General features: G+C 35.3%; 1 protein-coding gene across 2 annotated transcripts in view; it reads left to right on the top strand.

The window, feature by feature from the left end:
- ADAMTS20 (ADAM metallopeptidase with thrombospondin type 1 motif 20) overlaps positions 1 to 16,342 on the top strand; it is a 171,900-nt gene that overhangs the window by 5,965 nt on the left and 149,593 nt on the right. For both annotated transcript variants that reach the window (XM_063075546.1, XM_063075547.1), the window contains exon 3: positions 14,807 to 14,969. In XM_063075546.1, the coding sequence (XP_062931616.1) occupies positions 14,807 to 14,969 (163 nt within the window). The remainder of the gene's footprint in view (positions 1 to 14,806; positions 14,970 to 16,342) is intronic.

A 16,342-nucleotide genomic window follows, 5' to 3' on the forward strand; every position in this document is an offset into this window, starting at 1 on the left:
CCCAATGTATTTATTGATTCCGTTTAGCTGCTGGTGTTGAATTAACCCAAAACATGTGAACTAATGTTTTCTTTGAATTTCTATATAGTTAATTTTTTTCCACTTTTAGAAGTCTTGGTATTTACATATTTTTCTCTTTTACTAAATCACTGAACCATGACTAGTATTGTTTAGTTTTCTTCCTAAGTGTTTTGAGCCCAAGAACCAGAAGGGGCTAAGAGTGTGCCAGAAATTTTCTTTGTTTAACATGTGTATAACTTTTGCTTTTCTAATCTTTCCTTCTTTGTAATTTTTTTCCCCATAAGTATTTATTTATCCCATGATTCAAACATTTCTGAACAGAGATTTTCTTATACATTTCCAAAATCTGTAGTTGATATGGAAATGGAGCTGAATCATAAAATTATTTGTAATTACTGTAATGGCTAATCAGACTCTTTGTTTTTAACCCATAAATAGACTGCACAGAATGTGTAGTTATCAGGCCTTAATATTCCTACATCCAACTGTAAATTACTTTTTCACGTTCATATTATCTATTTTCTCCTAATGCTGATAAGTACCCTTGCCAATGTATAGATGAGTATTTAATAAGTTGGAATGTTACTGGCATTTACCTGTCAGGGTGGGATGTACAAATTTTACAAAGGCTATTTTTGACAATCCCCTTTGCCTCTGGTGACCCTCTTCTCATATTACCCGGTGGGTTCACTTCTTCCAAAGGCCCTCAGGGACTAACTCTACTGCCTAGACAGTTAACTTCACTATTCTTGGGTGGGATTTGAAGTAATGCAGTCTTTTTGGTTGAAGGAAACAGTTTCCAGATGTCATGAAACCAGACATTGCATCTGGCTTATACATATTCTCATGGAGTAGCTTGCAGTGTCCATTTGCACCGTTTTGAAGCTTCTCGTATGAACCATTCTGCAGTACGTCAGGCTCTACTGCTCTCTGATGACTGATTATTGAGTTGCTCTAATAACTTCTTGTTCAGACAGGAAATAAAATATGGAACCCATGAATAATGTCACTGGTTTTTGTCTATTCTGGCAAAATTTTAGTTTTGTTATTTTCTGAACTTCCTGTTTTCTCAGAACTAACATAGCCCCAGATCAACCCAGGTACCATTTTGTATTCATGTTTTTCTTGTTGGGAAAACTCGTAAGAACCTTTTTTGGTTATTCATGTACTCACTCAAACACTCAATCAGTCAGCAGTAGGGAGAGCTCCCTATCCTCTACTTTTTACATTCTGGTGTGTGTTAGTCCAATTCTTTAAAAAGCAGATGCCAATATGGGATTTTGTTTAGGTTAAGTGTCTGTGTTAGAGAAACTAGTGATTGCTGGGAGAGCTAGGTAGGTCTGAAACAGGTGAAGAGAGAGGATGAGACTGTTGGGTAGAGGCATCCTGGGCTGCTGGCCAGTCCAAGCAAGGTTCAGCAAAGTCCTCCTTGGATCCAGACTTGTCCAGGAAAAGAGTCCTATGCCTCCTGAGAGTGCGTCTGCCTTAGCGTCCCTGCCACACTCAGTAACTAACTGGGAATAGCTCTCGGGAGATACGGCCAGGGTGCAAACACTGGGATGGATGCCAGAGTGCCTCTGGCCAGTCGTGCTCACTATTCTCAGGGCCACCACATAGTGACACCAGGCACATACACACTTAATGAAGATATCTGTTAAGTGCTGTGTATAAAGTGCTCCGTGAACTTTGGGAAGGGGTCATTAAGAGAGTTGTGAGACCTGTGTTGGGGAAGGCCTCTCAACTGGACTGGGAGGGATAACTAAACATAAGTGGCCATGAAAATCTAAAGGCTTCTTGTGGGTCTGTGCAGCTGAAAAGTAGGGTGGATTGGGTGATGAGGGTGAGAGGTCAAGTTGGCATCAGATTGTTAAGGTCCTGAATTTATTGGTGAGGAGTGACAGCTTGAGCTGCACATGATAGGTGAGTTCAGTGCATTAGGAGGCATTTCTCTCCTCATGCAACATCATGCAGGGAGCAGGGGAGACAGTGAGTCCCTGACAGGACCACTGCGGTATGAACTCTGGGTCATGTGGTTGCGGTGGGGAAGAAGAGTGGGTTCCTATGGAAGGGGAACTACTGCAGTGATTCTCAACTGGGGTAGTTTTGTCCCCCAGGGGATTTTGGCAATGTCTGGAGACATTTTTGGTTGTCACAACTGGTGGGAGCTTTGAAGGGAGCATGCAACTCGCAGAGCATGGGCAGAGGCCAGGGATGTTACTAAACATCCCACAATGCATAGAACAACCCCCTACAATAAAGAATTATCAACATGTCAGTAGTGCTGCAGTGGAGTGACCTTGCAAGAGACCCATTAGGACTCTGGACCATAGGAGAGGAAGGAGACCTAACTGGTTCTCATGACTCTGGCTTAAATTACTGAATGATCTCGTGACCACTAGCCAAGAAAGGTAATGACAGAGGAACAGGTGGCAAGAAAGAGATAATTATTCTGGAAACATTGATTCTACAGATTTCCTTTAATCTTTATAATTGTTTGAATTTGTGCTCTCCTCTCAGTTTAGAATATCCTCTCCTTCATACTCCTGCCCATCCTTCCTGATCCACTTTGAGCCTCCTGCCCTTTTCCCTGACCTTCTAATGGGGCAGGCCTTCCTTGGTTTTACCACTTAACTTTTTAGTGCACTTGTATTTTCATTACACATTGAATTGAAGTTATTTGTTTACTTTTCTATCTCATTTGTAGACCTGAGGGTAAAGATAATAGTCATATTCATTTTAGCACCTAAGACAGCATATGAAAATGCTCAATACCTGTACAAATGAATAACCTAAAGCTGCTTTTATTAATATGTGCCAAATATTTAGCCAGCTCTTCTTTACATCATTCATTTAATGCAAGAAAATTATTTTATTTTAACAATTTTAGTTAAAGTACTTGGACAAATTTAAAAATTTTGTATTGATTGAATTTTTTTCAGATGATTACCTAAGTTAATTGTATTCCATTATTACTTTGTTTATATGGGTTTATACCACACTTTTGTTACTTGTGGCTTTATTCCTTTTTTGCTTATTATAACTGCTGTTTTCTGTAAAATATATTTAAGCTGTTGAATTTATACTAATATTTGGAGGAAGAAACAGATGGTTCATATTTTTTTTCAATAAATACTTATCAGTCATTTATTATGTAGCAGCCACTCTTAGGTATTGGTGGTATAGTAATGTCTCTCCTACTGGAAAAGTATTTATTAACTCAAAATATATTCATAAACTAGAAAAGTGGTTTATTACTATAGTAAGAGCACAGAAAAGGCATACTGGCTCTTGACTGTCTCATCTCAAAGGTGACACAAACCTTTGAGTATGTACATTCTGTTGATGGGAACTAGTTTCCTGACTCTACCTAGATGCCAAAGAGCTGGCAAATGAGGGGCAGTGATATTCCCAGGAGGAAGAGAAGCACATGGGTATTGGTGATCACCAACAGTCTTTACCACAGGCTGTCTTCTGTTCACCAAATAGCCCTTTGGCTCTTCTCTCGCTACACATCAGACGTACTCATCTTGTCTGCAAGGAGGCAATACGCAGTTCCCACAGGGACACTGTCTCTGGCTCAAAGTCCAGGGTAACGCACAGTCCAGATGTAGCTCTTTGTGGCTTGGTAACATATGACTAGAAAGACAGATTATCTGTATCTCCCCGCACCAGTATATAGCATGCCCAGCAATCCTAATGTTAGCTTCCTACAGAAAGAAGAAAGGGAGACACCTTGTCATCAGTGATTGAGGGCAATCTTTGACTCCCAGGGAGGAATTGTGGAGACCCACTATGCAGGCAGGAGAGGAGTTCCTCGATTACTTGTTTTGATTCATTTTTCTGAGAAGTCCATCAGTTGCCAAGGCCCTTAGTTCTGCCTTCTGGAAGGGTCTTGTCCATACTCCTTCATCGGTCGCATCTAAAATGGAGTCTAGGGAGGATGCTCTCTGGGGGGTTTCCGGAATGCTTGAGATATTCGGAGGGTTTACAGGTTATTTTGCAATGAAAGCTGTCAAAGGTTTTCTTGGACTGGGCTCATGGTTTTTTTGACAATATAATCCCTCAAAAACTTTGTTGGCTTCTGACAGCAGATCAAGTTTTGATAATTGCTTCAAGTTAGTTTCCTGTGACAGTTGCCAAAGTCTAAGAGGCATTTATGTTCAGTCTGTGAATGCCAAGAATCTATTATAGGAAAAAACAAAGTGTTGGATTCTCACCTTACTAGTAAGCCAAGTTAAACTCCAGCTGTATTAAAGCGGAAGAAAATGGCAATGTATTGTAATCTTTAGATAGGGAAAAATACAAAGGGAGACATAACAAATGAAAAAAAATTGATAGATTTGCCTAAATAATAATTGAAGAGTACCATATGTCTAAATAATTATTAATAAATTAAAAGATAAACTAGGAAAATAAATGCAAATATGACATGGTCTGGCATATGTATAGCATGTCTCTCTAGATAGTGTTTGTGTTTTTGTCTTTGTTTTCAGGTTTATAACATTTGACAATATATCATGAATGTATGTATTTCCATTATACACCTACATAATAGTTTTTAATTATTCTAATTATTATTTTAAATTTCTCTTGTTACAATGATTTTATGTTTTATGTTTTCACAGATATTTTAGTGAGAGATTGGGAGAGGCTGTCCTGAGTACCACTACCCAGATCCCGCAAAAACATGCCCATTTCTTTGATAAACTCTCTCCACTTTTAGTGAGTTTATATGATTTTGAAAACATCTCAGTGCCCACAAGAAGTGGAAATATTACAGAATTTACTCCTTGTTATTGATGTTGCTGGGTCACACTATTTGAACTTGATTTTTTTGGCTACATAAATCTTGTGTAGATGAGTTCAGACTCTTTGTTTTATTTCCTTGATCCTGATGAGCCAGGACTTGGTGGGAGACCAGTCTCTTTTTACCTAAGGTATCAGCACTGTATTTACTTTTCATTGTCTTCTCTCACTTTTATACTGGAGATCTGCACTCATCCCATAGGATGGGAAGGTAAAGATTGCTGCCACAGGAGAGAAGAAAGACTCATTTTTTAAAAAAACCTTACAATGAATCTTTTGCTTTATGCTTCCAGAGCTAGTTTTTATGTTTTCTTCATATCATTGATTCATTCATCTATTTAGTGTGTGTTTGTGTTCAGTACAGTATATCCTAGGCATGTTCAGTGGTATTATAATGCTGAACTGTGTGAGAGAGAAACCTTTTTTGCATTGAACAGAGTATTCTAAAATAAAAGTGAACCTCAGAGTTCATCTTTGTGGTCTTTTATTGTATAACATTTACACTCTGTCTATGGTAAAAACGATGTCTGTAACATCTGTGTTTTTAGTGGAGAATCTTTTATCCTGTTTCAAAATATGTCAATTTCAAAACAGTTATTGAGCTCCTATTATGAATATCATGTTCACATACATTATCTTTCTTAGGACATTGAGTACATAAAATTATTTCAATTTTGTTTTATAGATAATGGAGCTGAGGGTTAGAGATATGAAGTAACTTACTCAAGATTCCATGAGTGTAAACCCAGGACTCATACCTGGGCTTGCTTATTATAAATATCATCATACTGATTCTCATGATATGATTTATGATTAAAGATTGAAAAACTAAATATTTTAGTCAACAATTCAATAGTGTCTTATTTTCAAATGTCGTTTTCCAGTTGTCCATGCTTAATGTAATAACTGCAGATGATTTGGAAAAGAATCCAAATGGTTGGTATTGTGTACTACTTGTTTTTACACTTTAATGAAATCTGAGAGTGGATTACTGGTTGTAACAACAGTACATGTGTTTGCCATGTATTCTGAAAAAAATATATGGATGAATGCCACGATAGTGAAATAAGAACATTTTGGAAAAACAATTGTATAAAAATCCTCTAAACATATAAAAATTTTTGCCTATGGGAATAATTGGAACCAGTTGTATAATCACTTACTGCCTTTCAAAACAGCTTGGCAAATAGAAGATCATTACTCTTAAGTAATTGGGAAACCCGTGCCCAAGTGAAAACTGGTTTTGCTGCTTTTAATTGTCATTGAAAGAAAGTGTTTGGAATTTGATTGGCATTTATCATGAATCAGTGCCCATCTGCAGATAGGCAGGTTGCTAAAAATATGGTATGATCTAAATATAATTCTATGAACCACCTGTTTTGTTAAGCCTCCAGTTCCTTACCAGGTTCCTTTCCAAGTTTAAAAAAAAAAAAAGTGCTTCCTTAGGAGCCTTTAGGCAAAGCCCTAATATTTTTATTATTTGAACAGGAAGTCCCCTGCAGTGTGGTAGACTATAGAAAAATTGATAGAAGTAAAATACTTCTAAGTCGTCCTTCATTGATAAATAAAAAGGGAAATCCCTTTGAGGACAAATTATTTGCCATTTTTTCTTGAACTTAGTATTTTAAAACATATAAGATTTTGTTTAAGAAAAAGCCTTGGAGTTATAAAGGCAATATTCTTAGCAGGCTAGAGTGTTCTAGCACAACTTAAAAGGAGGTGCTGATGGCCTCTGGATATAACTGTATTCACCTCTTCTCATATGGAAGCACAGGTTGGACCCATGTGCAGTTTTATTGGAACATTAAAATGGAAGTACCTCATAGTCAGATTTTGATCCAAAGGAATATAAAAAAATTCCATAGGTATAAATATTTTTAATATTGCTTGGGAATAGTGTGATGTTATTCAAAGTGTTTTTGTAGGTGCATTTAGTTAAGTAACAAACTGTCTCATGTCTATTTGTATCTTTTACCAAGCTACTATCATATTTCCCCTCTTCAGCATGTTTTTTTAAAAAGGCAGAAAGGGATTTTTCCATGGATCCATGTACTCAGGTTTCAAAAACAGTGTCTTACTTACTTCTTATAAGTATAGTTGAAATTAGTTTTCTGGGAAGGCAGAAAATGCTGGAGTTTGGGTATGTACTGAAAAAAAGTGATTTGTAGTTATGTTTGGAAAATAGACACTGGTAGAGTTAGTGAGATATGCTAGAGTATAGGCCACTAAAATTTTTTTTAAGAAATAGGTAAGAATTCTTTATATGTATAGCTTTGCTTTTTATTTTATACACTATAATTTCAGTACTTTATTGTGAGAATATGTGATGGAATTTCATTATTTTTTAAACCATTTAAAAGTGTGTAATCCTAATATATTCACACACTTTCTAAGAGTGCTTAAGCATTTTACTTTTCAGCACTGAAAGAAAACAATCATCTAAATAAATCTCCAAGTCTCAAGACTGCCATAACTTCTAAATGTTCAGGAAAAAAAAGAAAAAAAAAAATGAAAGGATTACTAAAGGATATATGAGAAAAAAAGTTACTTCACTATGTTTGTCACAAAAATGTTCATTTCTGCAGATAAATACAGAGTGCCTTCTGTGTTCCAGGCAGTGTTTTAGATGTGGGACCTGTACAAATAGTAAAGGTGTTCTTACCACTAAGGAGATGTTTAGATAATAACCACTGTAATTATCAGGGCAACGAGAAATTTATGACTACAATTCTCCTAATCATTTAAATGGCTCTAAGTGATTATTCTGTTAAAAAAGTGATTTAAAATATGTTTATTATTTATGATAGAATTTAAAATAGCAGCTTCAAAGTTATCTCTCAATAATTTTAAGATATTTGTAATTAAGAAGTGGAAATGAAGTCTCATTCACTAAAACTGTGCTTGTCATGCTACCTGTAATTCAGCAGTTCATTTCTGAGTTGGTTCTTCACAGAAACACTTTTCTAAGTGGAAAAGTGCAACGTTTTAAATGTAGGTGAATGTATATTTGTGTGTTCTGAAGTGTGATGAATCCTTTTCTTTCTTTTTTTTCTTTTAACTTCTCAATATACGTTGTACCTCATTTTCGTGACTCTTTACCTGTACTCCAATGGTTATTGCAGCACTATTAACAATAGCCAAGAGTTGGAACCAGCCCAAATGTCCATCATCGGATGAGTGGATAAGGAAACTGTGGTACATCTACACAATGGAATACTACTCTGCTGTAAAAAAAAAATTAATTCATTTAAAAAAAGAATGAAATACTACCATTTGCAACAACATGGATGGACTTAGAGAAAATTATATTAAGTGAAACAAGTCAAGCACAGAAAGAGAAGTACCACATGTGCTCAGTTATATGTGGGAGCTAAAAACAAATAAAGGGTGGTGGGGGGAAGAAGAGGAATGGGTGATGAATCCTTTTAAATGTCGGGCATACTTACTGCCTCTGCCTATCTGACCTCATCTCCTACTTTTTTTTTTTTTTTTTTTTGTCTTTTTCGTGACCGGCACTCAGCCAGTGAGTGCACCAGCCATTCCTATATAGGATCCGAAACCGTGGCGGGAGCGTCGCCGCTCTCCCAGCGCCACACTCTCCCGAGTGCGCCACGGGCTCGGCCCATCTCCTACTTCTTATCTCCTAGTTGTCACAGCTTCAGCCTCCCCCATCTCTCTGTCACTTGAACTTGCCAAGCTTTTTTCAGCTGTGGGACTTTCAGTCACTGTTTGGAATGTTCCCTTCTATTTGGAATGTTCCCTTAGAATTTCCCATGGCTGCCTCTTCACTCTAGCCTCAGCTTAGCTGTCCCCTGTAGGCTGCCTCCCCACCCTCTACCTGTTATTCTCTGTCTCCTTGCCTTATTTTATTTTCCTTATTGCACATATTACCACCTGGCATATAATATTTGTATTTATTGTCTGCCTTTTTCCATATAAGTATAAATTCTTTGAAGGCAGGGATTTTGTCATGTTTCCCTTTGTATCTTTAGCCTGGCACTGTGCCTGGGACATAGTAGATGCTCATTAAGTATTTGTCCACTATTTCACGCAGTTAATCAAAGCTGGTGTGGATGACTAGGATAGTATGGCATGAATTGTGGAGCCAGGCTATTTGGGTTCACATCTTGTTCCTGTCACTGACTGAGTATGAGACTTGGACAAGTTACTTTAACCTCTCTGTTCCTCATTTGTCTCACCTGTAAAGTGGGGATAATAATATAACTTCAAAGAGGTTTTTTAGGTTAAAATGAATTATACATTTATATAAATGAATGAATATACAGTCGTGTGCTGCTTAATGATAGGGATACGTTCTGAGATATGCATCATTAGGTAATTTTATCATCGTGGGAGCATCATGAACACTTACATGAACCTGGATGGTCTGGCCTACTACACATCTAGGCTGTAGGAATAGCCTATGGCTCCTAGGCTGCAAACCTTTACAGCATGTTACTGCACTGAGTATTGTAGGCAACTGTAACACAATGTTAAGTATTTGTGTATCTAAACATACCTAACATAGAAAAGGTACGGTAAAAATATGATAGCACAGTAGGTTTGTTCACACCAGCATCGCCACAAACACATAATGTGTTGTGCTATGATGTCATGACGGCTATGACATCACTAAGTGATAGGAATTTTTCAGCTCCGTTATACTCTTATGGGACCACCATCATATATATGGCCCGTCATTGATCGAAACACTATGGCACATGACCATATATATATGAAAGAATGACGTCTGATCTATATATTGGAGTTAGCTATTAATCTTATTATAAATGCCTACCTTGGATGATTTAGTCTCTCCTGAGTAGAGACAGGGATCTATCTATACTAGCTGTTGTTTTGAAGGCTTCTTTCCACTCTCTTTACTAACCAACAGAACATAAGCCCTTATTTCATACCTTGACGGCTGAAAAATTCCCCTTACTGGTCTTCCCTTTGCTGTTCAGTGAGATTGTTTAATTTTCCAAAGTTATTGCTTTGACTGTCCTCCCTCCTCCCGCTTTTGAGCCCTTAATGATTCACCAATGAAACCCTTCTCAGAATAATGTTTTCATGCACCTAAAATAAAATACAAAGTAAACCAATTATATTGAAATATAGTTATCAAAATATTAAAAACGGTTATGTATATAGTTATGTAAATTTTTTCTTTGAAGATTAAATAATAAAATCTAGTGGCAGACCTAATAATTATCTTAATTTTGAAGTGTTGATGAGCATAAACAATATTTTGAGATATCTTGAACATCTTCAAGATAATTTTTTTTTTCACTCAAGTTGATGTAGTCCTCTGATTAAAAAATCCCTGCATGCAAGAGTCTCAGTATTCTAGCTCTAGTCTGTGTTTCCAAGCTTATATCCTACCTACCTCTGCTTAACAGAAGCTGAGCTTACAAAGGTAGGAAATAATGGCTTTCATGGTTCAACAAATATTTACTGTGTACCATGTCTTCTGTGTTTCAGATACTGTATAAGGCAATGGAAATTCAGGATAGGTCTCTGCTTATGTGAAGACTCCTGCCTAGTGTGGAAAATAATTATAAATAGCAAACAAATATATAAATACAACATATGATAAATGTGCTGAAGAAATCAAGCAGATGTAATGTATTTTCAGGAGTAGGGGTGGTAATATGGTTACCTAGATACCTAACCAAGGAAAAACTTTCTGGGTAGTTGCTATTTAAGCTGAGATGTGAAGGATGAGATGGAGCCAGCCAGACTGAGTACTGTGGGGAGAGGTCTGAGGTAAAGACTGGGAAGTAGGGAAATACTTTAAGCAGAGGAAACAGCATGTATGAAGCACCGGAGGTAAGAAGAATGCCCTACCTGGTCCCTCCTGCATCCACCTATTTTCTCCCATGTCTACTTGCATTTCTTCTAATAAATCCTTCTGGAGTTTCTTTAGTAATCATGAGGCAAATAGAAATATTTAGTTTTTGTTATTCTTCTTTTATTATACAAATGGTAGTGTAATATACATCCTGTTTTGCAGTTCTTTTTTGTTTTGTTTTAATATTATTCTTTGGAGTTCTTTACATATCACTAATAGAATATTTGTTCTTTTTTTGTTTGTCTTACCACAGGATATTCCATTGTATGGCTGTACCATAGCTTATGTAAACAGACCCTATCAATGGACTTTGGAATTGGTTCCAACATTTTTCTGTTAAAAATGCTGCAGTTAATAACTTTGTTAATTTGTTATTTCACACATGTGCAGATGTACAGTATATGTACAATAAACTCTCAGAAGGGTAATTACTCTGTCAGAGGGCATGTGTACTGGTAGTTATGATAGATATTGTCAGATTACTTTGCATCATGAGTCCACTAATTTATATTTTCAACAGTAATGTATAAGTGCCTGTTTTCCCACAGACATGCATTTGGAGTATGTTATAAAACTTTCAGATATTTGCCAGTCTCATAGGCAAAAATGGTGATTCAATTTAATCATAATTTCCGTTTGTTCTGAGTGAAGTTTGACATTTCCCCCCTTTTTGTGAAATGTTTATTAATATTCTTTATCCATTTTTCCTTTGAGTGCTGGTCTTTTTTCATTGACTTTGAGTATCTAAATATATATTTTTATTTTTTAGAATTTACAAAGTATTTTAAAGAAATAATTCCTTTTTAGAAAGAGAATGTTTTTGCTGGTCATCTGAGCTGCAAATAGATATTGCGCTGATTACCATTTACATTTCAACTTGCTGTACTTGTTTATGTCAAGCACCAGTTTTGGTTTTATTGTGGTTAATTATTTTTTTTATGCACATTGAGTCACAGTTAGAATGATATTTCTTGCTCCAAAGTTACAAAGGAATTCTCTCATCATGTTACCTTCTAGTGCTTTATGGTTTTATTTTGAAAGTTTACATCATTGATTCTTTGGAATTTATTCTGTGTGGGATGAGATCAAATTTATTTTTTCCAGATGTCTACCCTGTTGGTGCAATATTGTTAATTAAATATTCTGTCTTTCCCATTGACTTGAGATGCTGTCCATATAAAATTAAGTCCCGTATTACTTAGGATTTATTGCTTGCATTTATACTCAGTTTATTGGTCTCTTTGTCTCTTCATGTGCCAGTGTTTGAGTATTTAATTAATGCAGCTTTATAATATTTTAATATCTTGTGGTCTTAGTTTTGCTTCATTGTTCTCTCATAATTATCTTAACTATTTTTATTGGTTTATTTTTCCACATGCAGTTTGAATACTTAAAAATCTGTTGGTATTTTTTAAAATTAAGATCTTGTTATATTTATAAATTCATTTGGGAAATTTTAATTATTAAGACATGGGAAGTGTTCCATTCATTGGAGTTCTCTGGTAGTTCTCTGTGGTGCTTTAACATTTTAAAAAGTCTTACAAATTTCTTATTTTTTTTTTATTCCTGGGTATTTAATCCTTATATTGGTAAAATAGGATTGTTTCTTCCATAGTATCTTCTAGTTGTTGTTTTTGTATTTGTGAAAATTCTTTAAGCCTGTATATTTATCTCACTAAATTTATTTAGTGATTATAGTAATTTTTCAGTTAATTTTATTATTTTTAAGGTACATAGTGGTATAATCTAGGAAGATGATAGTTTCATCTCTTCCTTTCCAATTTTTTATATTTCTGTTTGCAGCATCCTTGTATTCCTGACCTAAGTGGGAATGTCTTGGATATGTCTTCATTATGCATGATTCTATCTTTTTGGCTGTTATATAGTTTATCATGTTAAGGAAGCGTCTATCTATTTCTATTTTACTGATTTTTTTAGAAAATCAAGAATATTTATTGAATTTTCTCAAAAGCCCATGTGATTTTTAAAACTTGTATAAATGATTATGATGAATTATATTAATACATCCTTAATTATGAGCCATACTTACATTTCTATTATAAACTCCACCTGGTCAGATTTTTTTTTTTTTCATGTGTTGCTGAGTTTTTTTGTTTGTTTTCTGCTAATATAGTTTCAGACTTTTACCTTGATATTCATATATGAGTTTGTCCTTTATATGGTTTTTTTGTTTGTTTTGTTTTGTCTTGGTGCTATTTTTATCAGGTTTTGCTGTAAGTTCACACTAGTATCATAAATATACTTTGGATTTTAAAAAATATTTTGGAACAGTTCACTACCAGTGGAATTATATTTGCTCTTTCAAGGTTTGATGGAATTCCTCTGTGAGTCATCAAGGCCAGGATTTTTTGTGATGTAACTCTGACATCTTTTTCTATTTCTTGCTAGAAAGTGGGATCTGTTTGGATTTCTAACATATCTAGAGTCACTTTGGTAAATTATATTTTCCCAGAAGATTATCTCTACCATAAGTTCTCCCTCTTACTATTTCTGTTTTTCTGCTTTTTTCAGGCATTGCATCTTGTAAACCTTTCTGTTCCAACTGCCATACTATTACCATCACCATAATTCAAGTTTTGTTACTTCTCTTCTGGTTTATAACCTCTATTTTATAGCTGCTAGTATTTTTTTGCTACCATCCATAATATACAATGTTACTAGATTATATTTCATACCTCACAGTCTCAATTATTCCTTCATTTAATATATATTTATCCAGGCGTGTGGTATGTGGCAGGCGTGTAGGCAAGAGTATAGACAAAGCCCTACTCTCATGGAACTTATACTTTAGTGGGTGGTATCAGACAAGTAACAAATATATCAGGCAGTGATAAGTGCTGTGAAGAAAAATGAAACAGGATAAAGGGGACTAGAGATAGGAGGCTGGATGTGATTTTGTATGAGATGATGAATGTTGAGCAGAGACCTGAAACAAGTAATAGAGAGAGCCATCAGGGAGAAGTGCTTGAGGCAGAAGGATTAGTAAGTGCAAACGTCCTGAGTTGAGACTATGCTTGTCATATCTAAGGAATAGCAAAGACACCAGGAATGGAGCTCTAGAGTGAGCTAAGGTGGAAGTGGGAGAGGAGGAGGTCAGAAGTCTGTTTGTGCTGTGTGTGCTTGGGGGATGGGGTGATGGAGAAGGGTTGCTGATTGCAAAGGACATCAAAGACCATTGTAAGGACTTCCAATGATGTGGAAAATCATTAGTTTTTGTTATTTTTTTTTTTCAGAGGAGTGATGTGATCCAGACATCTCTTAAAAAGAATTACTGTGACTTCTCTGTGGAGACTAGACTATAGAGCGTTATTGATTTCATTCAGGAAAGAGAGAATGTTAGATTAGGTCATGAATGAAGTGGTAAAATTGGGGGAAGTGGTTTGATTTTCATTATACTTTGAAAGTTGAACTTCCAGGATTTGCAGATGGACTGAATGTGGAATGTGAGGGAAAGAGCATCCTTGATTTCTCTGTCATGTTTTTTGGCCTGAGCAATCTGAGAGTATTACTGGTATCTACTGAGATAGGGAGCATTGTAAAGACAGCAGGTTTGGACTGGCTATCAAGAGTTTGGACATGTTAAAAGGTGAGAGTGTTATCTAAGTGAAGATAGCAAGTTTGATACTGGATTCTGGGATTCAGAAGACAGGTGTTTCTTAGTTAAAATTCTTCAATGGCTTCCCATTGCTTACAGATAAATTCTAAATTCCTAGCACCACATTCAAGATTTTTCATCTGATCCCAGCCTATCTTTCAAAGTCTTGTCTCACACTATTACCTTACATAGACCAAACAGGCTTTATTATTTACAGACTGTTCTAGACTTTTTCCATTTTGATGCCTTTGCCTATGGTATTCTTTATGCCTGGAATGCCTGTCATCTTAACTCTGCCTGCTGAAATACTATCCAGTCTTCATGACTTTATACATAAGAGTGGAGAGAGAAATGTGGGCCATGGAAAGGAAACTTTTTATGTTCAGTTGATGACATTTCGTGAGCAGACCCCTCCCTGTTCTTCTGTGTGCTCATTTTAACCTGTGGTACAGTGTGCCTTCTCTTTGTGACTGTTGGGGGGAAAGTTCATTTTTTATTTTCTTTATTTTCAGATGGGAACATTTAAAGCACATGATGGTGAATATTTCTTAGAACCCATAATGAAGGCAGATGGGAGTGAACATGAAGATGATCACAACAAGCCACATCTTATATACAGACAGGAATTAAAGAGGAACTCTTTTCAGCAATCTTACAAGCCTTGTGAAGTTTCAGGTAAACTATGAAGTAAAAACTCTTTTCAGTTAAATTGTGGTGATACTATTTAAATTTTTCATGGGTCAGAATTTACTTCTTTTCTTTCAGTATTTATATATTTTTAATTAATTTCTTTTTTAGTTGACAAATAAAAATTGTATGTATTTATCATGTACAACATGTTGTTTTGAAATATGTATACATTGTGGAATGGCTAAATTGAACTAATTAACATGTACATTACTTAATATGCTTATCTTTTTTTCGTGGTGAGAACACCTAAAATCTACTCAGCGATTTTCAAGAATACCATAATTTGTTATTAACTGTAGTCACCATGTGGTACAATTAGTCTCTTGAACTTATTTCTCCTGTCTAAATGGAAATTTGTATTCTTTGACCAATATCTTCCCAACTCTCACCCAGCCCCAGCCCTTGGTAAGCACCATTCTACTTGTTACTTCTATGAGTTTAACTTTTTTAGATTTCACATATAAATGAGATCGTGTAATATTTCTTAAATATTGAAGTATGTGATATTTTATACAATTATTTGACCTGTAAGGATCCATTAGGCATTATCTGTCTGTAGGTAACTTTGTTGTAGTAAACTAAATTTAAATCCAAAAAGATATTTAATACATGAGATTTGTAGCAAATAATCGTAGAAAATTTTTACTTCAGTCTGTTAGTCACAGTAGTATTGTTTTTCTGAGCAGAATTTTAGATTAAAAAAGACTGAACCTAAGTAACAATAACACATTGCTCAATTTTGTGTGGTTTTAATTTTATATAAATGGAAATATTGTATCCAGTTTTCTGTGACTTTACCCTTTTTTGCTCAGCATTGTTTTGGAGGTTCATCTGTTTTAGGGCATGTAACTGCAATTCATTCATTTTCATTGCTGTGCAGTATTTCATTGCCTGAGTATATCACAGTTCATATATACATTTTCCTGACGACCTTTTGTTTGCAGTTTTTCACAATTATACACAATGCTGCCGTGAATATTCTTGTTCCCATTTCCTGTGTTTGAGAGTTTTTCCAGAGTATACACATAGATGCTAGCTAATTTCACATTGTTTTACAAAGTGGGCTTTTTAAATTAATTTTACAGTTCCAGCAATATATGAGAGAGTGTATTTTCAACATTTTTAAAAATAAAATTCAGACTACTGTAGGTTTATAATAGATTTGAAGCTAGGAATCATAGATACAAAGTGTAAATGTATTGCTAGTAGAATACTTTGAATTGTTTGAAAGTTGTATTAAGATTTGTGTCACATTATATATGTACATGTGTCTTCACTATTTATAAAATAACATACAATGATATGGTAGAGAAAAGGCACCTGCAGCTATCATCAAAGTACAAAATCTAGACAAAAGA

Source organism: Cynocephalus volans, chromosome 12 (assembly GCF_027409185.1).
Source record: "Cynocephalus volans isolate mCynVol1 chromosome 12, mCynVol1.pri, whole genome shotgun sequence".
Lineage (NCBI taxonomy): Eukaryota > Metazoa > Chordata > Mammalia > Dermoptera > Cynocephalidae > Cynocephalus > Cynocephalus volans.